Below are 27,342 nucleotides of genomic sequence, written 5' to 3' on the forward strand. Positions count from 1 at the left end.
TAGTAAAAAGCTTTCTCAAATATGTGGAAAAAAAGAGATGAAAGTGGATATAGGACTGCTAGAAAATGAGGCCAGAGAGAAAAAAAAGGGGGCCAAGGAGATGGCATATTAACTACATGAGCATTTTACATCAGTTTTCACTGTGGAAGTCACTATCAGTGTGCCAGATGTTGAAGGATGTAAAGAATGAGAAGTGAATTCAGTTAGTTACGAGAAAAGGTGCTCAAAAAGCTGAAAGACCCAAGGGTACACAAGTCACCTGGGACCAGATGAACTGCACCCTAGGGTTCTGAAAGAGGTAGCAGTAGAGATTGTGGAGGCATTAGTAAAGATCTTTCAAAAAAACACTGGAGTTTGGCATGGTGCCAGAGAACTGGAAAATTGCAAATGTCACTCCATTCTTTAATAAAGGAGGGAGGCAGCAGAAAGGAAATTATAGACCAATTAGTCAGATGGGTGGGAAGCTGTTGGGAGTTGTAAGGATGAGGTTACAAAATACTTGATGACAAAGGACAAGATTGGACAAAATCAGCATGGTTTTTTTAAAAAAGGGAAATTCTTGCCTGACAAACCCGTTGGAATTCTATGAGATTACACATAGGACAGATAAAGGGGATGCAGCAGACGTTGAATATTTGGACTTCCAGGCTTTTGACAAAGTGCCACGCATAAGGCTGCTTACCAATTTAAGAGTCCATAGTATTACAGGGACATTACTGGCATGGCCAGAGCATTGGCTACTTGGTAGGAGGCAGCAAGTGGGAATGAAAGGATCCTTTTTCGGTCAGCTGCTAGTGACTAGTGGTGTTCTGCAGGGGTCGGTGTTGGGATCACTTCTTTTTATGCTGTATATCTATGATTTAGATGGAATATGTGGCTTTGTTACCAACTTTGCAGATGATACGAAGATTAGGAGGGGCAGGTAACTTTGAGGAAACAGGCAGGCTGCAGAAGGTCTTGGGAGAATGAGCAAGAGAGTGGCAAATGAAATACAATGTTGGAAAATGCAGTCGTGTACTTTGGTAGTAGAAATAAATGTACAGACTATTTTCTAAAGCGGGAGAAAATTCAAAAATCTGAGATGCAAAGGGACTTGTAAGTCCTTGAGCAGAATTCCCCCAAAACTTAACTTGCAGGTACAGTCAGTGGCGAGGAAGGCAAATGCAATGCTTGCATTTCAAGAGGTCTAGTCTACAAGAGCAAGGATGTGATGCTGAGGCTTTATAATCACTGATGAGGCCTCACCTTGAGTATTGTGAACAGTTTAGGGCCCCTAATAAAAGATGTGCTGGCATTGGAGAGGGTTCAGAGGAGGATCACAAGGATGATTCCAAGATTGAAAGGGTTATAATACGAGGAACATTTGATGGGTGTAGATCTGTACTTGATGGGATTTAGAAGGATGAGGGGGATCTCACTGAAAGTGTTGCAAGACCTATTCAGTAGATGTTGAAAGGATGTTTCCCCAATGCTGGGGAATCTAGGACAAGAAGGCAGAGTCTCAGGATAGAGGGGCATCCATTTAAAACAGAGATGCAGGGAAACTTCCTTTAGCCAGAGGGTGGTGACTTTGCAAAATTTATTACTACAGGTAGCTGTGGAGTCCAGGTCATTGGGTGTATTTAAAGCGGAGCTTGATCAATTATTGATTGGACATGGCATCAAAGGTTACAGGGAGAAGGCTAGGGAGTGGGGCTGAGGAGGGGAAAAAAAGTGGGCTGACTTAATGGGCCATAATGGCATAATTCTACTCCTATGTCTTATGCTCATGCATGGCCTTGAGATTCATTTTCTTGTGGGCATACTCAATAAATATGTAGAACAATAACCACCAGAATCAATGAAAGGTCAACCAACTAGGGCATTCAACCATAGTGCCGAAGACAACAAATTGTGCATATACAAAAAGTAGTAGTAATAGTAGTAATAATAATAATAATAATAATAATAAATAAATAAATAAATATCGAGGACATGAGATGAAGAGTCCTTGAAAGTGAGCCCATTGGTTGTGGGGTCATTTTAATGACAGGGCAACTTGGTGGCGAGTCCTGAGGCTCCTGTACATTCTTCCTAATGCCTAATGGCAGCAGTGAGAAGGTAAGCATGGCCCATATGGGGGTGAGGTGAGAGGACCTCTGATGATGGATGGTGCTTTCCTGTGGCAGCGTTTAAAGGGCTTTACCCGTGATGGACTGGATGTTTAAGTGCATTGGCATTTCCATACCAGACTGTGCCACAGCCAGTCAATATACTCTCCACTACACATCTATAGCAGTTTATCAAAGTTTTAAATGTCATGCTGAATCTCCACAAACTCCAAAGTAGAGGTAAGGTGTATTCATAATTGCATCTATGTGCAAGACCCAGGACGGGTCCTTCAGAATAAAAATACCTTGGAATTTGAGGTTGCTAACCTTCTCTCCACCTCTGATCCTCTGAGGACTGGTTCATGGAGCTCTGGTTTCCTTAAGTCTATAATTAGTTCCTTGGTTATTGTTATTGTTATGACACCACTCAGCCGGATATTCAATCTCCCTGATTCGGCCTACGATAGCAGTGTCACCAGCAACTTTAAATACGGCACTGGAGCTGTGCTTAGCCACAGTCGTAAGTGTAAAGCAAGTAGAACAGAAGACTAAACACACAACACCTGGTCATGCACCAGTACTGATGGAGATCATGGAGATGTTGTTGCCAATGCAAACTAACTGGGGTTGACAACTGAGGAAATCAATGGTTCAATGATTCCATTTAATCTGAGAATGTATACCACATACAACCTGAAATTCTTACTCTTCACAGACATACATGATACAGAAGAAAAACTGCAAAGAACAAATGGTGGAAAAAACACAAGAAGCCCAAAGCCCACTGGATCCAGGATCCAATTTCATAAGGGTGTATTGAGGCCAAGGTTTTTGAGAATGGTAATATTGAATGTTGAGCTGTAGTCAATAAGAGCATCCTGTTGTACACTTCTTTGCTGGCCAGGTGTTCCGGGGTTGAGTGAAGAGCTGATGAGATGATATCTGCTGTGGACCTGTTGCTCCGGTAGGCAAATTGGAGTGAATCTAATTAGTTTCTCAGGCAAGAGATGTCTCATCACCAACGTCTCAAAACACTTAATCACCATGGATGTAAGTGCTACTGGGCAAGTTAATTGAGGCAGGTCACCATGCTTTTCTTGGACACTGGTATAATTGAATCCTGCCTGAAGCAAGTTGGTGCCACACACTAACGAAGATAGAGGTTAAAGATTTCAGTGAACAGCCAGCTGATCAGCACAGGTCTTTAGTACTTGGCCAGGTACCCCATGTTTTTTTTGTAGGTTCACCCCCAGAAGGCTGCTTACATGTTGGCTACAGAAAATTAAAATATTAGTGACCGATTTCAGATTCGATTTAGAATGCTAACCGCTTCAAACACTGGCAGCTGAGACAGCGTAATTGATATGAAGTACTATACCCAATTACACTAGTGACTTAAAATTATCTGCTATATATTTTTTGAAAAACAGTAAGCTCATTTCTATCATGTATTGTAGGCTTTTAATAAATGTAGCAAAACATCAATTTTAGTACAGAGTATGATTATTACTACATAAACCACATTAATTTATGGCTTGATAAACAAGATTAGAATGTCTTTCATAGATCCTTGCCCAACAGCAATGGACAGGAGAAGGCCTTTCAATTGGATTCATTGCCTTTTCAGACTAGAGATCCTCTACTGCCATGATGAGGCTAAACTCAGGTTGGAGGAGCACAAACACGTATTCCATCTGAACAGCCTCCAACCCTTAGCATGACAATTAATTTCTCCAACATCTGGTAATCATCCACCCCTTCCTTTGTTCTATTCCTCATTCTGGTTACCCTCTCTTCTCCTCACTGCCATCACCACCCTCTGGCTGCCCTTCCCTTTCTTCCATGGTTCACTATCCTGTCCTATCAGATATCTCTTGTCCTTCAGCCCTTTATCCATCATTTCCCAGCTTAATTCATAACATCCCCCTCACCTGCCAACATAGGACTTCTGCCCCCCCTTTCTCATTCTGGTTTTGGCACCCTTCCTTTCCAGTTCTGAAAGGTGTCAACCAAAAACATCCCCTCCACAGATGATACCTGATTTGACGAGTTCCTCCAGCATTGAGTATATGCTAAATTTTGGGTAAAACATTTTCTGTCCTATTGCTAACTCCGAAAGCAATTCTATTCTTTCCACTAATTTTTCCTCTGCACCTTCTCTCTTCTTGACCCCTTCAACCTCCCCCAGATTCTGCCACTCACCTAAAAACAAAAGGTAATTTACAACAACCCAGTGACCTACAAAAACACACACCTTTAGGATGGGATGGGAAATGGAGCATTCAAGAGAAACCCATATCTCTAGTAAACCCATATCTCTAGTTAACTAGTAAACTCTAGATAACAAATCTGAATTGAACCAAGGTCATGAGGGTTTTGTAACTAGTGGTGTGCCTTAGGGATCAGATCCCTTGTCATTTATATTAATGATCTGGATGATAACGTAGCTAACAGGAGCAGAAAACCTGCAGGTGACACCAAGATTGGGGGTGAAGCGTACAATAAGTCCATCATGGCTTAGACTGGGATCTGGACCAGCAGGGGAAAAAAAGGGCTGAAAAACACAGATGGAATTTAATGCAGACGTGTGAGGTGTTCCAATTCAGTAGGACCAACCAGAGTAGGTCTTACACAGTGAATGGTAGGGCACTGATCAGTGTGGTTGAACAAAGGGAGCTGGGAATACTGATCCATAATTCGTTGGAAGTAGCATCACAGGTAGATTAGTTCATAAAGTTTTTGGTACATTGGCTTTCATAAACCAATGTACCGAGTACAGGAGATGGGATGTTCTGTTGAAATTGTACAAGATGTTGGGAGCCTAATTTGGAGTACTGTATGCAGTTTTGGTCAACTACCTTCAGGATAGATGTAAACAAGGTTGAAAGAATAAAGAGAAAATTTACAAGGATGTTGCTGGGTCTGGAGGGTCTGAGTTATAAGGAACGATTGAATAGGTTAGGACTGTATTATTTAAAATGTAAAAGATTCAGGGAGATTTGATGCAGGTGTTCAAAATTATGAGGAGTAAAGATAGGGTAAATGCAAGCACGCTTTTTCCACTGAGGTTGGGTGGGACTACAACCAGAGCTGATGGATTATGGGTTTAAGGTGAGAAGTTTAAGGGGAACATGAGGGAAACAGTCTTCACTCAGACGGTTGAGAAAGTGTGGAATGAGATGCCAGCACAAGTGATGCATGCAAGCTCAATTTCAACTTTTAAGAGAAGTTTGGAAAGGTATATGGATTATAGGATTTGGAGGACGATAGAACCAGTGCAGGTCAACGTGAGTTGGCTTAAATGGTTTCAGCATGGACTAGATGGACCATTTCTGTTGACTGTGTTACAAACAATGCCATATAGGATATGGAAGGAATCCATCTACAATACATTTTTACAACTACAATGAATGTATTACAAATCCTTAATTAATAGCTTAACTTTATAAATACACAAGCATACTTTATAATCAAATAACAATACTTACTTTAGTTGCTTGCTGTATTATAGAATCCCAGACTTGATTTGGCAGCATCATGTATTTTTCTATTAAATGCTCTTGCACTGCCTGATCTGTCTGAGCACCAATCATATAACCAACAGCTTCATAAAAAGTGTGAACCTATTGGCAATACAAATAAATTTTAATTATGCAAAAAAAAGTGGTTAGTACTGATTCACCAATGCTTTCACTTTGAAAACAACATTAACTACATGCAAGAAGTGTGCCTCCACCCAGAATAAAGAAACCCACATGACTGGCTGTCCATGCACTACTTTGTACAAATTTTTCAGCAAAGATACATGGCTTCTTTTTGAATAATCTGAGAAATCATTTGAAAACCCCTCCCAAATAGGTCCTATTGGATGGTAGAGTTCAGTCACAAGAGCTTCAGATGGATGCAACTACAGCAAGTTACCCTCCACAGCATTGAGCATTTCAAATTTGAAAAAGCAATTGTTTGTATTTATATCACAATGTCAAAATGTTGAACCCTCAAAGTCTCAAATCACATGGGATCGACAAAAATTTGGACTCAAAAGTTGCTTGGTTATAGAAGATAGAGGACAGCAGTGGAGTGGTACAACTGGAGGTCTGCAATATAGATGATCTCATTATCAAGTTCAAGAATGAAGTAAAAATTGCTTAAGGTTAAAATGGTGTGTTTTGACAAGTCAAATACAAGAGGAAAGCATATAGCAAATAGCAGCACAAACAAAATGCTGGAGGAACTCAGCAGGCCAAGGAGGACCCTTTGGAGCACTGAAGTAGAAAAAGATTTTGCATGTCCATAGCTCCGTAAGAGTCCCAAGAGAAGTGGATAGGATGGTAAAGATGGCATGCAGCATGTTTAAAAGGCAAACACGACCTGATGGCATGAACATTGACTTCTCTAACTTCCGTTAATGCCCCTCCTTCCCTTATCCCTGATATATTTAGTTTTTTCCCCTGTCTTTTTTCTTTCTCTCTCTGCCCATCATTCTGCCTGTTCTCCATCTCCCTCTGGTGCTCCCCTCCCCCTTTCTTTCTCCCTAGGCCTCCCATGCCATGATTCTTTCCCTTCTCTAGCTCTGTATCCCTTTTGCAAATCACCTTTCTGGCTCTCAGCTTCACCTCACCCCCTCCGGTCTTCCTATCATTTCGCATTTTCTCCTCCCCCTCCTACTTTCAAATCTCTTTCCTTTCAGTTAGTCCTGGCGCATTAGGGTCTTGGCCCGAAACATCGACACTGCTTCTCCCTATAGATGCTGCCTGGCCTGCTGTGTTCCACCAGCATTTTGTGCACGCAGCACGTTTACCTTTATTGATAGGAACATTGAGTATAAAAGTTGGCAAGTCACATTGCAGCTGTGACAATTTTGATAAGGCTACATATTGAATATTGTGTGTACAATATTAGAGGAAGGACATGGAGGCTTTGGAAAGGGTGCTGAAGAAGGTAATCATAATGTAGCCTTCATTATAGAGTATTATCTACAAGGAAAGTTTTGGAGAGTTGTGTGATAATCATACAAGATTAGTTTAGACTGGCATCATGGTTGTCAGAGACATTGTGGTCTAAGCACCTGTAGTGAGCTGCACATTTCCATGTTCCCATCCAAAAGAATTACAAGGCGTTCACCAAAAGGCCCATAATGATGCAAGCTGGCTTACAAACCCCGACAGATAAATGGAGACAGATATTCTTCTGAACTCCAGTGAGTACAGGCCCAGAGCCATCAAACACTCATTATACGTTAATGTTTTCGCTTCCGGAATCATCCTCAAGAATCTCCTCTGGACCCCCTCTGGTGCCAACACATCCTTTCTTCACTGTGGAAGACACTAGCAGTATGGTGGAAGTTCCAGGTGTCGGGGGCATTAAGTGTGTGAAATTACCATAACTAGACATGAGGTTCTTGGGAAACTGAAGGGTCTGAAGATAGACAAGTCACCTGGACCAGGTGCTGTACATCCCAGGGTTCTGAAGGAAGTGGCTGAAGAGATCATGGAGGCATTAGTAAAAATCTTTCAAGAATCACTAGATTCTGGAATGGTTTCTAACCTGGAAAATTACAAATGTTACTCTACTCTTCAAGAAGGGAGAGGGGCAGAAGAACGTAAACTGTAGGCCAGTTAGTCTGACCTCAGTGATTGGGAAGACGTTGGGAGTGGATTATTAAGGATGAGGTCTCAGGGTACTTGGAGGCACATGAAAACCTTGCCCAACAAATCTGTTGGAATTCTTTAAAGAAATAATGAGCAAGATAAACAATGAAGAATTGGTTGATGTTGTGCACTTGGATTTTCAGATGGCCTTTAACAAGGTGCCACACATGAAGCTACTAGCCCATGGTATTACAGGAAACATTCTCACATGGATAAAGCAGTGGTTGACTGGCAGGAGGCAACGAGTGGGAATAAAAGGAGCCTTTACTGGCTGACTAGTGGTGTTCCACATGGGTCTGTGTTGGAACTAATTCTTTTTACATTATATGCCAATGACTTGGATGATGGAATTGATGGCTTTGTTGCACAGTTTGCAGGCAATATGCAGATAGTTGGAGAAACAGGTAGCTTGGAGGAACTCGAGAGGCTACAGAAGTACTGAGACAAATTAGGAGAACAGGAATATGGAATACAATGCTGGGAAGTGTAAGGTCATGCACCTTGGTAGAAGAAATGAAAGGGTTGACTACTTTCTAAATGGAGAGAAAAAAAAGTTACAAATCTGACTTGAGAGTCCTTGTGCAGGATTTCCTAAAGGTTAATTTGCAGGTTGAAGAAGGCAAGGCAATGTTAGCATTCATTTCAAGATGATTAAAATATAAAAGTACGGATGTAATGTTGAGACTTAATGAGGCCTCACTTGGAGTATTGTGAGCAGGTTTAGGTCCCATAACAGAAAGGACGTGCTGAAACAGTAGAGAGGGTTCAAAGGAGATTCATGAAAATGATTCCAGGATTGAATGGCTTGTCATATGAAGAGCATTTAAATGCTTTGGGCCTGTATTCAGTAGAATTCAGAAGAGGGGTGACCTAATTGAAACTATCGAATGTTGAAAGGCCTTGAGAGAGTGGATGTTTCCTGTGGTGGAAGAGTCTAAGACCAGAGGACAGTCTCAGAACAGAGGAGCATCCTTTTAAAATGGAGATGAGGTGGAATTTCTTTACCCCAGGAGTGGTGAATCTGTGAAATAATTTGCCACAGGTAGCTATGGAGACCAAATCTATATGTATATTTAAGGCAGAGGTTGATAGAATATTGATCGTCAGAACATGAATGGATACAGGGAGAAGGGAGGAGATTGGGGCTAAGGAGAAAATTGGATCAGCCATGAGGAAATGGCGGAGCAGACACAATGGCCAAATGGCCTAATTCTGCCCCTATATCTTATGGTCTTAAATATGGGGCCCAAAACTGTTTACAATATACCAAGTGTAGTCTAAACATTACATCCTTTCTTTTATATTCTCCTACATCACATGGGAAAATAAAAAGGATTTTTCAGATCATATACTTGATTTTGAGCTGCTAAATGCAAATTCATTTCAAAAAATACCTGTTGTGGCTGAAGATCACAAATTATTGTATTAATATTATTCAGAATCTCATCAATGAATGGCATCACTTCTCCAACTTGCACCTGAACAAAGTGTCGACGACATTTTTGAGCAATTTTAATGAAAGTATCACATGCCATATCTTGAACTCCATCATGAGTTTCTAAGTTCAAATAATAAAGTTAATAATTATAAATGCAGTTAAGAATTCAAATGATTGAATGTGTTGCCACATAATCTACTTAAAACAAGAGAAATGTTAGAAAAATCAAAGAAATTCAATTACATTTCAGTGATTAACCAATATAGCTGCGTGACACAAATGATTAAACATTGATTGAACATCTCAGAATCAAGCTATGAGGAGTTTCAAGTTCTATTCAAGGTGTAACCACATTACATCGGCAAATGCTACAGGAGGCATGGAAGAATGCAATGAGTTGAATGTTCTGACTGTTGCTGTTTTGACATCGTCTTTGTGCACAAAGTTTCCTAATAAAAGACTTACCTTCAAATTATTTGAAAGCATACTTTTTAAAAAAAAAACAATATTCAATTTAACAGGAATCAGATTTGATCAGATTTTTGCTAAATGTAGACACCAGCCAGGCAAATTACTCACATCTTGCCACTTCCATTCTTGGAATTTCAAATGGCTTCTACACAACTACTTTGAATTTAAATGTAAATATTAACTGCTGCTTTAAATTCAACCACAATGAGTTTTCAATCTAACCAGCACACAAAATTAATCAGATACTGCACATTTTAAAATCAGCAATTACTTTAAATTTCATTTTGAAAAATATTAACTTTAATAAGCAAGATATTGGGCACTACAGATTGCAGCTAAGTAGTTACAAATAAAGAAATTCATCTTTTAAAACACCTAAATTTCTTTGGATATTCCAAGCAATTTATATCAAAGTGTGGATACATCAAGGACACTAGGATTAAAGCTTCTTTGGACAACTGAATATTTTGAAGGTTTATGCATGTCAACATTAAACAAGAATTCAAAAGAAGCTTGGCTTAAATTGGACAAGTCAGTTGTGCTTTTGAACTCTTAAGGCTCCAAATTTTATAAATTATACACTTCTTCCATTTGCAACAAACTTACCATGCATAAATTCAAAGAGTTTATTAACCACCGTCTTTAAAAACTTCCAGTGAGCTCTCAAGAAACGTGGGTACTGTCCAACAATATACATGATATTTGAAGCAATAATGGCTTTGTTGTCTTTACCCCTCTTCTGTTCACACAGTCCCAAAAGATCCTGGAGTTAAAACAAAATATTCATTACACCTCAAATTTGAACAGGCTGAGAACGGTCATACTCCTGGAAAAGTAACAAATTGCTATTCACTATAGTCCGGAGTATTTTTTACAATTTTTATTTCAGATTTCCAGTATTTGTAGTATTTCGGTTTTGTCAAAATTCCATGTGACCATGCCAACCTAAAAAACTTCATTTGGTTAAAAAACTTCTCACAATAATCACTGAGTGCAGTCTTTAACTATTTTCAATGAAATAGAAAGATTAAATCAGGAAATTCATATAAATCAGAACTTTTACCAAGTACGTTAACGAGAAAAAAACTGATTTGAAAAATGTTAGTAAAGAAGTGGTCCATTAAAGGAAATACTGGTGAGTAACTGAAAGTTTAATTCCTTTCTATTTCAAAATGCTTTTAATTGGCAATACTAAATCACAGAATAATTTACAAGAATCTGGCATTTGGTTCATTGCTTTTAATTACAAAGCTTTCTAGATCAGGGGTTCCCAACCAGGGATCCATAGACCCCTTGCTTAATGGTATTGGTCTATGGTATAATGAAAAATAAAGGTTAGGACCCCCGATCTAGATCAATCCCAGCTCAGTGCAGAACTTGAGGGATTATAGTGCATCTAGTACTTTTTAAATGTAACATATCTGTCTCTAATACACCTTGTAGCATATTTAAAATCCCACTACCATCAAGGAGGATCTTCCTCTAACCTGTTATAATCCTTCTTGCAATTATCGTAAATATGTTTCCTTTTTCAACTAATTAATCTTGCATCCAACTTGCCATTCCTCCTTGAACCCACCAGTTTTAATGTTTTAACCTTAACAGAAGTTCAGAACGTTAAAAGGTACAGAGGTTTCATAAATACTTGATATGCCAGACATAAAATCTACATGGTAAAATGCACTTCAATTTTAACCCATCACATTCAGTCTACCTTAAAAAAAATCAGCTCAATCATTCATCGAAAATTCGTTACTTCAGTTGTCTCATCTTAAATGGAGATCTGTTTCTGATTCAGTGCAATCAGGTAACATTTTGCAGTTGAAAGGATCTTGATGATGAAATTTTGTGGTCTTGAGTTCATTGCATGATCACCCATATGTTATATTGTCAATGTCCAACAATTGCCATAGAAAGGGATGGAGTCTGAGCTAAGGAAAGTTTGTGTAATGGACCAAAGGCTTTAAGTTTTCACCAATGTGGTGTATGAAACTTCTGCTCATCCAGAACTTCATGTCAGAAAAGCAACTGATGAACTATTAAGAAAGATGGTGGTAAGGAAGAGCAGTGTACTTCTAAATCAAATAAATTATACAAATTTTCTGAATTTCTTTTTAGACACTGCACAGGGAAAGCCAGCTGGCGATGTAGTGGCATCAGCACTGGACTTTCAAGACAGAGGATTCTGAGTTCAAACCCAGCTGGGTGCCAACCTGGGTAGCAGCAGTATCCGTGCAGAAGAAAGGACAGGCAATCTACTTCCCTATCTTGCCATGTAAACCCTATGGACCCTTCAGTCCATAAAGTCACTAAGAGTCTGACTCAACTTAACAACAAAAATAGGGAGAGAAAAAACAAGCCAGGTATCTGGACTTGAGACAGATAGAAAAATGGGAAGAGGATTCCAATAATCTTGATGTCATGACTCATTCTCATTCTTTCAAGCACAACCAATCCAATGAGAGGTGGACCACTTTGTTGTTGGCTATCAAGGCGGTGGAATGGGGATGGTGCTTTGAGGGGGAAATGGGAGACAGAAAGTGTTATAAAAGCACTTTGTTCAGGTACACACACGCAGCACGAGAAATTCTCAGTCCTTTATTTGAATGCACTGCACAGGAAGTAGGTGGCAGACAAGTTTGTTAATGTGCATAATTAATACATGAAAAAATTAACGAATCTGTAAATCTACTGAGGACCTATGTTAGCTCAAACATCTTATAATGCAAAAACAACTGGAAGAACCAAATTTTCTCTTACAGGAGAATTATTTAACTATAGGTTGGAAGTTTATGACAATATAGTCATTTGGTACCAGTAGTAATAATAACATTCATATTCTTAGGCCTGAGATTAAGACTGAGAATTCCTTAGTACAACATTTGATCTTTCATTATTTCACTCATATGAGCCACAACTTCAGGCTGATTTATTCTTCCCATGTTTCAAGGCCTTCAACAGTATATGGATTCCTGTAGAAATGAGGCAGCACTTGTATTATTCTCACACATGGAAGAGTTAATACCCGAAGTCAAATCAGTAACTATCAATTCACTTACTTTGATTACAGTTACCAGAAATCTCTTCTCATCTTCCTCATGCATAGCACCACTAATTGAACCAATAGCCCAACAGAGTGTGTTCAGATTCTTCCATGACCACTCAGTACCATTCACTTGGTTGTGAAGTTTGTCTGTCATAATACGCTCTGTATCAGCATAATCTAAATGAGTAAGGTACACTGGGGGGGAAAGAATAGAAAATTTCAGAATATTCCAATTTAGATATTGTTAAGAAGACCGTTGATATTGACTCAAAATTTCATTTTCACAGCAATTCATACAAAAGTAATTGATATAAATAGTTGATTTAGCCCTTTAAGCCTGTTCACCAATGATCATTCTACTACATATGCAAGGTGCCCTGTCAGGGATATATCCTTCCAAAGGAAGAGATCCCAGAAATACTCTCAGTACTGCTGAGAGGTTTCAGCCAGGTTTTCACTGTTACGTCACATATTTTGTTTCCTTGTACAGGTTTCCCCATTTCATAGTGTTCCTATGAAGCCATTTGTAAGCCCAAATGTCGTAAAGCAAAGAAGCAATTACCATTAATTTATACGGGAAAAATTTTTGAGCGTTCCCAGACCAAAAAAAACCTACGAAATCAAACCAACTAACACACAAAACCTAAAATCACACTAACGTATGGTAAAAGCAGGAATGATATGATAAATATACAGCCTATATGAAGAAGAAATATTGTTTGTAGTGTAGTTCACTTATCAAAATCGGGAAGACAGCGAGCCAAAATATTCGGAGAAAAAAAACCAGCGTGTACACACATGTGCACATACACACCTATGCACGTACACAACTGCCCGCACAAGGCTTCACAGTCATGGTAGTCTTTCTTGGAATAAACACACATATAAAGCGGGCATCTTTTTCTCATAAAAGCGAAAATCCTCTTTGGTTAGTGAAAACAGGTACAAATGTAGGTCTTTTGTAACAGCGAGCTGTCATAAAGTGAACATTCGAAAAACAGGGGCCACCTGTATTCTAGTACAGAAGTCCACTTTCCAAACGTTCGCTTTACGTAACTTCACTTTTACGAAAAAAGACGCCCGCTTTAAACTTGTGTTTACCCCAAGAAAGACTACCATGACCTTGAAACCTTGCACGGGCAAGTAGGTGCATGTGCATGTGTGTACATGCCGATTTTTTCCCCTACAAATCGGTTTTGGCTCAATCTTCCCGATCCTGGTAAGTGAAACTACACTGTACAGTTGGCCCTCCTTATCCATGGAGGATTGGTTCCGGGACCCACCCCGATACCAAAAAAAACATGGATGCTCAAGTCCCTTTTGTAACCTGTCTCAGTGCAGTGGTCTTTAGGACCCAGCGGAACCCCGGACTTTATTTAACCAGGCTCAGTGCAGCGGACCTTAGGACCTGGCGCAGCTCTGAATCTGAAGTAATCACGATCATGATTGAAAACGAGGTGGAAGTAATAAAGCGATCAGAAAGAGGTGAAATACCATTAGTCACTGGAAAAGCATTAGGCTACAGTCAGTCAACGATTGGAACAATTTTAATGGAGCATGGGAAAGGCCCTGCCCTTACGAAAGTTACAATTATTACTAAGCAACGCAGTGGTTTAATTATTGAAATACGTATGTTTCTTAAGTGTTTTATATATACAGAAAGGTAAAATATATACTAAGAAAAACATTTTACTAACTGACGCTAAATAATACTGGATGTACCTGTTCCGACTTCAGATCCGACTTAAAGATGGACTCGTGAACAGAACTCATTCATAACCCGGGGACTGCCTGTACTTTTAAATCATCTCTAGATTACTTATAATACCTAATATAATGTAAATGCTATGTAAATAGCTGCTATACTGTATTGTTTAGAGAATAATGACAAGAAAAAAGTCTATACATGTTCAAACGACTAGTGCAGGAGAGATAACATCTGGGTTTTCCTGATCTGCAGCTGGTTGTATCCACGCATGCAGAACCCGCGGATAAGGAGGGCCGACTGTACATACATTATTTCTACTTTTTATAACTGTGTATTTATTTTATCATTCCTGCTTTTACTGTATGTTAGCTTTATTTTAGGTTTTGTGTGCTATTTGGTATGATTTGGTAGATTATTTTTTGGGTCTAGGAAACACTCAAAAATTTTACCATATAAATCAATGGCAATTGTTTCTTCGCTAAGCCATTTCGGCTTATGAACTGTTTCATAGGAACACTCTACCTTCGGATAGCGGGGAAACCTGTACCCTGGATACAAAGACAACATAACAGCAGTCTTCTATTCAATGGCAACATCCTGATGACCTCTGAATTGGATCCACAACCTTGCAGAATCTATAATTTTCATTTTGGAAGGTACTTCATTTTGTATTTTTCTAGGTTCAAAGTGAATAATCTCACATACACCTGCAGCAAAATCCATTTGCAGTTTCCATTATTTTTTTAAAAAGTTATTCTTAAACAATCGTTGGCTTTGAGAAAATGATGTTGAGCAGTACATACAACAACAGTTATTATCATTATGATTGTTGATACAAAGTTCCAAGATTTTAACTTAATGAAAAAAGTGATAGATTTCTAAGTCTGCATACTGCATTACTTCAGGGAATTTGTTCTTACATGCTAGGCAGTCATACTTTCAAAATGGAATGCTTAAGAGATTATGCAGTAACTTTTGTTAAGAACTTTTATAGCTGCTGTACAGTTGCCATAGTTCCCTAGCAATTACAGAGGTGAAGAGGCAAGACTGGGTGGCAATAGGACTCACTCATACCCAAACCTGTTTTCTATTCAGTGGAAAGGTTTTTCGAAAAAAATTATCAAGATTTACATCCTAGAAAGTACTCTTAAAGTTGATCCAGTTTATGTTCTGGCCCAACCTTAAGAGCATCCCAACAAAGTCAATGCAATGAAAGACTTGCGATTGCAGTGCTATTGCTGAATTCAAGTCACAGAATGTCATGATGGAGATGGCCATTGTTTGGCAATTTAGTAGCAGAATGATCCATGATAGTTAATACTCCATACCCAAATATTGCTCAGGTTATGTTGCAAAGAAACATAACTAATTCTTCAATTAAACACAATGGAAAAACAAAAACAAACATGTTCACTTCTGACCTATGTCAGCATCCAGATCATGTCTGACAAATATTACTGAAAACTTATTCTGGCAAGCTATGGGCATTGTATGCTAGGTAAGACCAATGAAGAGTCTGGATGTCAATTCCCACTGAGCTAAATTTGTTTAATCCTCCTTAATGCAGTATTATAATCGAACATTGCCTTGATGCCGGGGCAATCACTTTCAACTCCAGAATTCACTTATGAACCAACCTTGTCATATCTAAAGCTAATTGGCTCTGGAGAAACCAGGATTAATTAATAGCTCTGCACATGCTATCAGAATTGGAATCAGGTTTATTATCTCCTACGTGTGTCATGGAATTCATTAACTTAGCAGCAGCAGTACAATACATGATATTTGAAGAAAAATAGAGTAAATATGTATAGATATATTAAATAATTTTAAATAGTGCATGAACAGAGATCGTATATGTTTAAAAAAAAGTGAGGTAGTACTCATGGGTTCAACATCTTTTTAGGAATCATATGGCAGAGGGGAAGAAGCTGAGTGTGTGTCTTCAGGCTTCAGTACCTCCTTCCTGACAGTAACAGTGAAAAGAGGACATGCCCTGGGAGATGGGGATCCTTAATAGTGGATGTCACCTTTCTGAGGCATCTCTCCTTGAAGGTGTCTTGGATAATATGGAGGCTAGTACCCAAGATGGAGCTGACCAATTTTACAACTTTTCAGACAACACTCCTGCAGCCTGACAACAGTCCCTTATAGAAAGCAGCAGGAATTGATTGGTAAACACTGGTGCTGCGCTACCATAACTTCTCTTTGTGCTTAACTTTTTTTTAGTACCCACCTTAAATGCAATGTATTTATAATCACAAAATCTACAGCTTCTCAGTAAGTCTTGCATTCCAAGCTATAAAGTTCATAATTAATGACTACCCAGGATTTCTAAGTACCTTGTGTATTTTACCATTTAAGTGATTCAACCGTCTCACAAAACTAGAGTCTATTTAGTCCTGCTCGAAGCAAAAATAATATTCATCAACACGTTCATTTTCAAACAGATAATTCTTACCAAGTGTTTCCCTCATATTTTTATACAAGTTAATGGAATCAGTATCCTTCATGAATTCACGCACAACTTCTCCTTGGTCATTTTCCACTACTAGCACTTCTTCTGGTTTGGCCATACGACTGACCATTAGAAGACGCACCTGAAAAAAAATCTTGTCAATACTTACTGCCATTTCGCCATACTGAAATTAGACACTGTGCTGATCAATCACATAGAACATAGTATGCATCAATCATACAGAAATATAAGCTTTCTGTAAAGAAAGCTGCTCTTAAGTATCTACAAAGAATTGATCCATAGGAAGAATATCAACTATTAGTGTTGTCCCAATAGGTGCTAATACAATAAGGAAAAAATTTTACCTGAAGGAATAACATGCATTTCTTAAAAATGATTCTGAACATCTCACATCAGAAACAAAATCTCTTAAGAACAACATCTCACATCAGAAATAAAATCTCTTAAGAACATTATACATCTGAAAATGTCTAACATTTTCTGCAAGAACAATAGCACCGATTTCTTTAAACATCCACTCAATGCCCACCTTGGACAATACTGGCAAATAAAGTTGTCGTCTTGGAGGCACGTCAAAATGTTGACTTCCAGAAAGCACAGGTGATGCAGATGTTGAAAAGGGACTTTCCCTATACAGCTCAGAAGCCAAATGATTCCAATACTCCAAACAAATTTTGAAAATCTCTGTTTCTTCCACTTCAGAGACCAGCAGCATATAATGAAGAGCCTGTGGATTCATAAAATTTCCCCAGTCATTTTTGTTCCTTTGCTTACCACATTTATAATAGTAACACACCAATTTTTTGAGGTCACCAGTAACTAGAAACCTAACTGGAGTATCCTCATTAGTGCTAATACTACAGGAGCAAATAAGACCTACAGATTCAAAAACCTTTCCAACATCAAAAAGGCACAAGTAATGAACAATGATGGAATATTCTCTACTTGCCTGGGTAAGTGTTTGCTTTCCTATAAAAGACCTGAAGACACAGGAGAATAAGGCCATCTCATCCACCGAGTCTGCACTGCCATTCAATCACGGCTGATTTATTTTTCCTCTTAACTAATTCTCCTGCCTTCGCTCTTTAACCTTTGATAACCTTACTAATTAAAAATCTACTAACCTCAGCTTTAAATATACCCGATGACTTGACCTCCACAGCTGCCTGTGGCAATAAATTTCAGATTCACTGCCCCCTAGCTTAAAAAAATTTCATCACTGTTCTAAAGGGTTGTCCTTGTATTACATATACATGCACACTATGCAGTTGCAAGAAAAAGTTTGTAAACTCTTTGAGATTACCTAGCTTCCTGCATTCATTACTCATAACATGTGGTCTGATCTTCATCTATGTCACAATAATAGACAAACAATCTGCCTCAACTATTAACACACAACTGTACTTCTCAAATCTTTATTGAACATATTGTTTAATCATTCACAGTCCAGGCTAGAAAATGTATGTGAACCCTTGTATTTAATAACAGGCAGAAACTCCCTTAGCAGCAATAACTTCCACTAAATATTTCCTGTAGCTGCTGATCAGACTCGCACAATGGCGAGGAGGAATTTTAGACCATTCCTCCATACAAAACTGCTTCAGTTCATCAATATTCCTGGGATACCTTGCATGAACAGCCCTCTTCAGGTCATGCCACAGCATCTCTATAGGGTTAAGCTCTGGACTCTGACTTGGCCATTCCAAAACACTACTTTTCTTCTTAATACCATTCTGTTGTTGATTTACATTTGTGTTTCTGATTATTGTCTTGTTGCATCTTCCAAATTCTATTTTACTTCAGGTGACGGACCACTACCTACCCTGGCATTCTCCTGTAAAATGTCTTGATACAGTTTTGATTTCATTGTTTCTTCTATGGTTGCAAGATATCCAGGCCCTGAATCAGCAAAGCAGTTCCAAACCATGATGCTCCTTCCACCAACTTCACAGTTGGGATGAGGGTTTGATGTGCAGTGCCCATTTTCCTCTGAACACAGCTGTATGCATTACTGCCAAACAGTTCACTTTTGTCTCATCTGACAACACAACACTGTCCCAGGAGCATAATGGAACATCCAGGTGGCCTTTTGCAAACTTGAAATGTGCAGTAATTTTTATTTGGAGAGCAGTGGTTTCCTCTGTGGTGTCCTTCCATGAATACCATTCTTGTTCAGTGTTTTTCTTATAGTGGACATATGAACTAAGACTTCAGCAAGTTCAAGAGATTTCTGCAGGACCTTTGCTGTTACCTTTGTGATCTTTTTCACCCCCTTCAGCATTGCACGCTGAGCTCTTGGTGTGATCTTTGCAGGACGCCCATTCCTAAGGCATGTAGCAATAGTACTGATTTCCATCCATTTGTAGACAATTTTTCTTACCGTGGACTGATGAAAACTCAGATCTTGAGAAAGGCTTTTGTAGCTTATTCCAGCTTCATGCATCTCTACAATTCTTCTTTTAAGGTATCTTAAAAGTTGTTTTGATTGAGGCATGGTGCATATAAACTGATCGTTCTTGAGAAGTGCAGTCCCCGTCAGTAACCTGACTTTTTGAGTTGTTTTATAGGGCAGGTTACCTCTGCGACCCACACCTCCAATCTCATCTCATTGATTGGAGCATCTGACGCCAAATAACTTCTGTAGAAGGCATTACCTCAGAGATTCACATAGTTGAACTGAGACTGTGGTTGTTTAAATGGTGTACTCAGTATTGATGACAAGAAACAATATTATTATATTTAGACATACTCACACATACATATAAATGTACGTGTGTATACAAATAAAATTAAATAACAAAAGCTTTTCAGTGATCACACTTAAACACTCTAATTTCTAAAAATTTACTCCTTCCATAACAAAGGCAACGTGACAAAAGAATGAACTATTCAGAAAAAAGCATAGCAACCAAACTTCTACAACAGGAGTCGGCAACCTTCTTGCCTCTGTGTGCCGGATTGCTATTAATGAGCGGATGGTGGGCCAGACAAATACCATAAAAAACTCGAAATACATCCAGTTGTGTTTTGCCTCAAATTAATGAATAACGCATGCTAGAAAATCATTTGTGCTTAACCAAGGATGGCGATTAGTAATTAAAGAACTCAGATTTAGTTGCAATTTATTTCATTCAAAGCATCTTTTGAATCTCTTAAAAGGACACAAGAATCTTTAAACATAAAACATATGAACATGATGCATTGAATGGTGGTAAACGAAGTATAATAAATATGAAAATTTTAATGCAAAGTCAATAAATCAATGTGAAACATGATACTGTTTGTTGCCTGAAAGCTTCTCAATATTGGGTGTCAGACTTGTTGATGCCAAGAGCAAGGACATTATCCAGATGGGCACCAGTCAATCTTGTTCTCAAATTGTTCTTGGTGTGCTGCATTTTTGAAAACAACTGCTCACACAGGTAAGTGCTGCCAAACAATAATGCCATCTTTTTTGCATGGTCCACTAAGTTAGGATACTGCCCACTTGGATGAATACATTTTCTAAAGAAGTCAAGCACTGACACATCTTCAGAATAAAATTCCGAACTCATTATGCTGTCACAATGCATCTCAATCAATTCCATCTTAAAAATTCCTGATGCAGTGTCCACTTCCACATCAAATGGAGTAGCAAACAGCTTGAACTCATTTGCATGCAAGCGAAAATCAGCAAAACAAAACGAAAACTCTTCTCAATTCTAGGACCATATTCACAAAAATGTCTGGATCTTGTGCTTTACTTTTTAGAGAAGTGGGAAAATGTGCACCATTTCTTTTTAGAAGCTGGTACTCCCACAATTGCAGTTTTCTTTCAAAGGCCACAATATGACTATACATCTCATGCATCAGCTGATTGTTTTCCTTGAAGTTGTAAATTCAAATTATTTAAATGAGATGTAATGTCTACAAGAAATGCCAAGGTTGCAAGCCAATCAGGATCACGAAAATGTGAAGCATCCTCATTTTTGCTTTCAAGGAATATTGCCACCTCTTCAAGCAATGCAAATACTCTTTCCAGCTCTGACCCTTGGCTAAGCCAGCCTATATTGTAGAAATAAGCTAGGTCCCCATATTCTGCCTCTGTGTCTAACAAAAACTGCTGCAACTGGCGATGATTCAATCCACGAAATAGGATCAGGTTCACTGTCTTCACAACAATGCCCATAACATCCTTTAATTTCAAAGACTTGGCACATAATGCCTCATGAAGGATAATACAATGAATTTTAACCAGTTCTGTGCGATTGCAAGGATTTCCATTTGTCCTTGCAGCAATGCGAGGATGCCTTTTTTCTGTCCCACCGTTGCTGGTGCCCCATCAGTTGTGATGCCAATTAGCTTCGACACATTAAGAGAATTTATTTCGAAACGCGAGTTATTCAACAAATATCGTAGCACATGTAAATATCTGGATATTTAGCATGGATTTCTTCTTAAAACACAGTGACGCCGTTTCTGTTTACAAATTTGAACAATCCCGTCTGAAAACCTGCGCATGCACAGAGTATCTAATACATATTAATAAGGTAGTTTGCCTTCCCATCATTCGTATATATCAGTGTTTGGTTTGGAACAAAATGGAACCTGGGGCCAATGTAACAAGACGCCACGCATGTCCATCAGTGTAAGAAAAAAATCACTCGTGTGCTGGATAAGCCCAGTATCCCAATATTTGCTCGTGGGCCAGTCAAAATACCTTTGCGGGCCATAGGTTGCCTACCCCTGTTCAACAACATCACTTCCCAGAGCAACAATCTGACATTGAGAAAAAGACTCCACAGCAAGTTTATCCATAAAATGTACATTCATGCCGAAGTTGGGAGATTCCTATGGCATTGCTGTATCATCAACTGCTTTGGGAATCCTCATCCAAAAGCACTTTGACTGTCACAATTCACAGCAGCATCTCATCACTTGCTTTAGGAAAAGGGATGAACAGTAATTCTGGCCCGAACAGTACAATTTTAAGTGCAAATTTCAGATAAAGATAAGACTCTTACCTCCATAAGGGCTTCCCTCAAACTTAATCTTTTTTCAATAAGCTGCCCATGTTCTTTTAAGAAAGTACAAAGAAAGAGGCTCAAGTTCTGGATGAAGTTCTGCTCATCATCTTTACCATTGGCATATGCCACTCGTATATTGGTATTTAAAGGAAGCATCTACAAGTGTGAACACAGATAACATCAATAACTATGTCCTGTGATCATGATTTATTTTATTGACTAGCAGCATCAACTCAAAACCTAATACAGTGGATTCCAGTTAACTGGGACACACCTGGACCAGTACATTTTGGGTCAGTTAATTGGAAGTTCCAATTAGCCAAAATTTCATGGAAATAGTTAAGAAGGTTGTAGGAGCCATGCATCTATTTTCTGTATGCATTGTATACAGTGTTGCGCATTTGTTTTATTAATTATGGCAACGAATCATGTTGGCAAGACATGGTAAAAGAGAAGGGAATAAGCTATGTATTCAAGCTTTGACTTAGACAGTTAGGTTCTGGGAATCAATCCATGTCATATCTTTTGTTGACTGATTAATTGCATTGCTTCAAAATTGTATGTTTTGCTAATCACTAATTAAAGATCAAATACAGTTCTTTGACTTTTTGGAACATTATTACTGAATTGATTGGAGAGCTAATTATACAACACAACTCCCCATGCTGGGTCGCCAGTAGTGGCATTGATTTGTTCAAGCTGCTGTTACAAAGACATTAAAAAGATAAACAACCATTTTACTGAGTAACAACTTATGTATTTAAATAAAATACAGACAAAGTAAATAATTAGCAATACAACTACAGTGCTATGAAACTGTGATTTTAGTTCTTAATAGTTATTGATGGAGGAATTCATCCAAATGTATGTTGTGTTCCTTTGAACTGTAAATGAACAAAATCAGCACAGGCATCTATCTAGTGCAGATAATGGACTGCCTTTATACAATGCTTTCAACAATTTCATCTACCAAATCTTCATTTTCATTGCAACATTCAAGATCATATCCATACCTTCAAATTTTTCGTAGTTCATAACTTTTAAGTAATAAAATTGTTTCATTTTAACTCTCAGCCATTTCTGGGATCATCAAGCATGAATGCTTCAAACTGCACTGAACAAAACTGCTCTGCATTGCCTTATTACTTATTTCTTGCCAACTTTCAGAGACAAAAACAGTGCTTTTCGAACGCAAAATCAAGCAACTGACACTATTTAAAAACTATTCACTCCAAGCATGGTGCAGTGTCTAACATCCAAACAAGTGTGTGCCTAAGCAACATAATGTCCAAAATGACAAAGGGAATACCGGCCATGTTCTTGATTAATTTTTGTTCTTTAAGAATTGTCATAAATAAGCGCTTCCCGATTGACTTGATGGCTCAAGTAACTTGAATCCATTGTACTTAAACCTTTGCATAAAACTGCAAATGAAGCAATAATCAACCTGATTTTCCTACTGAAAGTGCTAAAAAATCTTACCAAAACCAGCTAATGTGTAATAGAAATGGGAGATACAAATAAAAAGGAATTAAAAAAAGACTTTAAGTCATTGGGGAACTATTTTAAATACTGGTTTCAAAGCAATAAAAGCAGAACACAAAAAGGCATAAAGACTGTTTTCTTACAGGGAAAAAAATTCTGGAAGAACTCAGCAGGTTAGGCAGCATCTGTGGAGCCAGTGGGATGGTTAAAGTTTTGAGTTCACACGCTGCAACAAGACTGAGTCAAGAGGACAGATAGCCAGTAAAAGATCTAGGGTAGTTGAAATGGGGGTTGGCAGACGATATTGGAACTTCAGAAAAGGAATGATGGACAGATTGAGTCAAATGGCTGAGGGGTGTAGTTAAGAGAGTGGCTGGTAAGTGATGGGTAGAGACATGAGAGAGAAAAAGGGCAGATGGAATCAGGTGGAGAGGAGTTAAGGGATGGAGGCTGGAAGATGACAAGACACAAGAGGATGCCATTGCTCAAATCTGATTAAAAATTGTGATAAATGCAACCAGTTGGTAAGGTAGTTAGGAGATCTAGTAGAGTAAACATGTGACTGATAGCCAGATGGAATCAATAAGGAAGGGCATTCAAAACTGGGTGACATGGGGGGAGGTGGGGGAAGAGGGAGAGATACCAGAGCCTGGTTGGATCTGGAGTACAGAGGATTAGGGTTACCTGAAAGTGGAAAATTCAACATTCTTATCATCGGGTAGGAGGCTCTGAAGTTGGCTTCTCTTTGACATTAGAGAAGGCTAACACAAGTCAATCTGAGAAAGGGAAGTTGAAGTGATGTGCAACCATCGGCTCAAGGTCATTGCAGAGAGAGTGCAAATGTTCCACAGAATGGTAACCTGGTCTATGTTTGATTTCCAGTAGAAGCCACAATGAAAGCACCAAATGCTGTCAAGATTAAAAGTACTCATGAATCTTTGAGCTGGCAGGGTTGTTTGTATCTTGGAATGATGGTGAGAAAAGTGTAGAACCATAGAAACAAGGGTCCAAAGGAGTCGTGGCAGGATGGATGTGGATAGGCTATTTCATATGATCACCCAGTAAAGTACCAGGAGACATAAAAGGATGAGACATGGACTACAGGAAATGAAGGAAGTGTATATAAAGACATCAACAACTACAGTTGGGGAAAGCCACATTTCCTGAAGGAGCTCTTGAGTGGAAAAGTGTATCTTAAGAGATGCTACAGACAGAGGTACTAAGAGAAGGTGATGGCATCCTTACAGGATATGAGAAGTTCTAGTTGTGATATCAGTGGGAGTCTGGAGGTTTATAATTGGTGATCATCTCCTGACATGAAAAGAGATCCAGAAAAGCAAGTGTCAGAAACAGTCCATGAACATCTGTTGCAGAGTCACATTCAAGAAAAACAAAATTTAGACAAAGGAAGCCTGATTAACTGTGTGTGGGTTTCACTTCGGAGTAGGAAAAGTGAGATTTGTTGGACAGCAGGAACCATTAAAAAAAGAAAGACCTGTTACATGAGAATTTCACTCTTTTTCATCAAAAAGAAGTGAGGTTTAACTGCAGCAGCCACTGTAGAAGAGTGCGCAGTTATAAACTGCAGTTTTGGTTCAATAGGTTTCAGTGAATAGAGGGGGAGGCCAAGGTACAGAAGGCCATTTTGCAGCAGTCGTTGCATAAGTGGGCCAGTGTAGGATTCTGAGTGAGGCTTGAAGCTTTGGCTCAAGAGGATTTGGCAAGGGGGGTCAGAAGTGAGTAACAGGTAAGATCAGGGAAGACTATTATTTACCATAGTAATTAAAGATATCAAATTAGAAGTCATTTTTTTCCTATTAGATAGTGTGCACTGCTGGTCTCAACAATATTCTCAACAAACAAAAAAAAACCTCAGCTTGCTCACAAGCAATGATCAACTATTATTAATTTTGTTTTCTAAACCTATTTCTGCTATGGAGTAAATATTAAATCAAAGAAAAGCTAAAGAAAGATATTGTTTTTCTGGCTTGGATTTAACTAGCAGTAAGAGAAATACCTTCAGATAACTATATGGTTTTCAGGACATTATCCAATTTCCATTATTTGCCCCATCTCTCAGAACAGCTGGATACTTCAATTGTCCTGAATAGCAGTGACCTGAGGGTTAGAAAGGCATTTCTAACTGATGGGTAAATCGAAGCCAGATAAACAATATCCATCTCTATCATAAGATATACATATGCAAGTAATTTCTAAACACAAAGCCCAAAGATTGGACTATTGTTTAAGTACAGACAGTCCCCAGGTTACACAAGGGTTCTGTTCCAGAAAACTGTCTATAAGCCAATTTTGTCCACGACATAAATGAACAATTTTAATGAGAGCCGATTAACATAAACATTTAGTTTCCTACCTCATGTGACAACAATGGCATAGAGTTAGAGAAGCTTGTGTCTAATGGTTAGTTTCAATAACCTGAAGCTTCAATGTACATCATTTGATAAAATATCTTACGTTTCAATAGAAAAGATCATTTGTTCAGTTCCCAAAGCAAATGTTTTAAGAGATCTTCCGTGTGAACCAGCAGACAATGTACCTGATTCAGTCCAAATTCCAGAACGAGGGGTCACAGTTTAAGGATAAAGGGGAAGCCTTTTAGGACCCAGATGAGGAAAAACTTCTTCACACAGAGAGTGGTGAATCTGTGGAATTCTCTGCCACAGGCAACAGTTGAGGCCAGTTCATTGGCTATATTTAAGAGGAAGTTAGATATGGCCCTTGTGGCTAAAGGGATCAGGGGGTATGGAGAGAAAGCAGGTACATGGTTGAGTTGGATGATCAGCCATGATCATACTGAATGGCGGTGCAGGCTCAAAGGGCCGAATGGCCTACTCCTGCACCTATTTTCTATGTTTCAAAATTAATTCATTTTGAAAGGCACCAGTGTACAATGGAATTCCTAGGTTGCACATATCTCAGAGCAAACATGAACATGGTGATAATAAATACAACACTAAGTACAGCAACAAGTGCAAAACAGCAGAATGGTGCAAAGACTAATCTGAAGTGCAAAATATAATGCTAGAAACACTAACAGAAAGCAGGGAGGCAGAATTAAGAATTCAAGAATGTGGCAGTACAACTGGGAAGATGATGTGTAGGAAGTAATTGGTTCACTGTCAGACAGCAATGTTCTTAAGCATGAATTTCCAGGCTTTCAAGTTTCTGTATCTTGTCCCAGAAGCAGCCCATAAAAGGCTTTTATTTTGAAGACTAGTCATCTTCTGAATAACTAGCTGCTATCCTTATTCCCTAACTCCTGAAGATATTTACAAGAATTAACTTGATCTTCATGAGAAATGCTTTAAAAATTTCAAGAGAATTTTTATGTTGGATTTCCACATTCATTTTTCAGTAAACTGGAGAGCCCTTGTACATGCAAACTTGTGCTTTAAACCAATCCCCAGATTTGCAGGAAATGTACTATTAGATTAAATATACTCAAAAGTATAAAATTTAAAATACCTGTTTCAGTTGTATCATTGTTAGCGTGAAGAGAGTAACAAACTGTTCTTCATATTGGCTGACGCTTACTCCAGCTATCTCTGTCAGACACTTCAGAGTCACATTTCTGAACATAGGTACATTGAGAAACTTAAAAAAAAAGAAATATTAGCTAAAAACAGTTTTTCATGTAAAATAATCTGATGATCCTAAATTTTGTAAAGATGCACCTACCTTGTATATCAGTGTGCTAATTAGTTTAGTTTCAAAGATATATCCAAGTGGAATCCAATTTAAGAATCTCAGCAATGTTTCTAAGGTTGCTTGAACAAGAGGTGCATTTTGAGAGTTTTCCTGTAAGCAAAGAAAGTACTTTAAATCTGAACAAATTATGATTCTAAAAAATTACAAACAAAAGGCCAAAAATAATGTTTACCATGACAAATTGGCACAGCTGGAATATCTGAGAGAATTCATTGCACATGCTATAAAGAAATAAGAAA

General features: G+C 38.5%; 1 protein-coding gene across 7 annotated transcripts in view; it reads right to left on the bottom strand.

Annotated features, from left to right (window-relative positions):
- The window catches only part of LOC132402920 (exportin-1), a 64,841-nt gene that overhangs the window by 18,176 nt on the left and 19,323 nt on the right, over window positions 1–27,342 (bottom strand). For all 7 annotated transcript variants that reach the window (XM_059986029.1, XM_059986027.1, XM_059986032.1 and 4 more), the window contains 10 exons: window positions 27,276–27,324; window positions 27,074–27,193; window positions 26,861–26,989; window positions 21,887–22,045; window positions 17,413–17,610; window positions 16,866–17,004; window positions 12,710–12,891; window positions 10,257–10,413; window positions 9,136–9,299; window positions 5,579–5,713 (listed from right to left, as the gene is read on the bottom strand). In XM_059986029.1, the coding sequence (XP_059842012.1) occupies window positions 5,579–5,713; window positions 9,136–9,299; window positions 10,257–10,413; window positions 12,710–12,891; window positions 16,866–17,004; window positions 17,413–17,610; window positions 21,887–22,045; window positions 26,861–26,989; window positions 27,074–27,193; window positions 27,276–27,324 (1,432 nt within the window). The remainder of the gene's footprint in view (window positions 1–5,578; window positions 5,714–9,135; window positions 9,300–10,256; window positions 10,414–12,709; window positions 12,892–16,865; window positions 17,005–17,412; window positions 17,611–21,886; window positions 22,046–26,860; window positions 26,990–27,073; window positions 27,194–27,275; window positions 27,325–27,342) is intronic.

This window comes from Hypanus sabinus, chromosome 12 (genome assembly GCF_030144855.1).
Source record: "Hypanus sabinus isolate sHypSab1 chromosome 12, sHypSab1.hap1, whole genome shotgun sequence".
Lineage (NCBI taxonomy): Eukaryota > Metazoa > Chordata > Chondrichthyes > Myliobatiformes > Dasyatidae > Hypanus > Hypanus sabinus.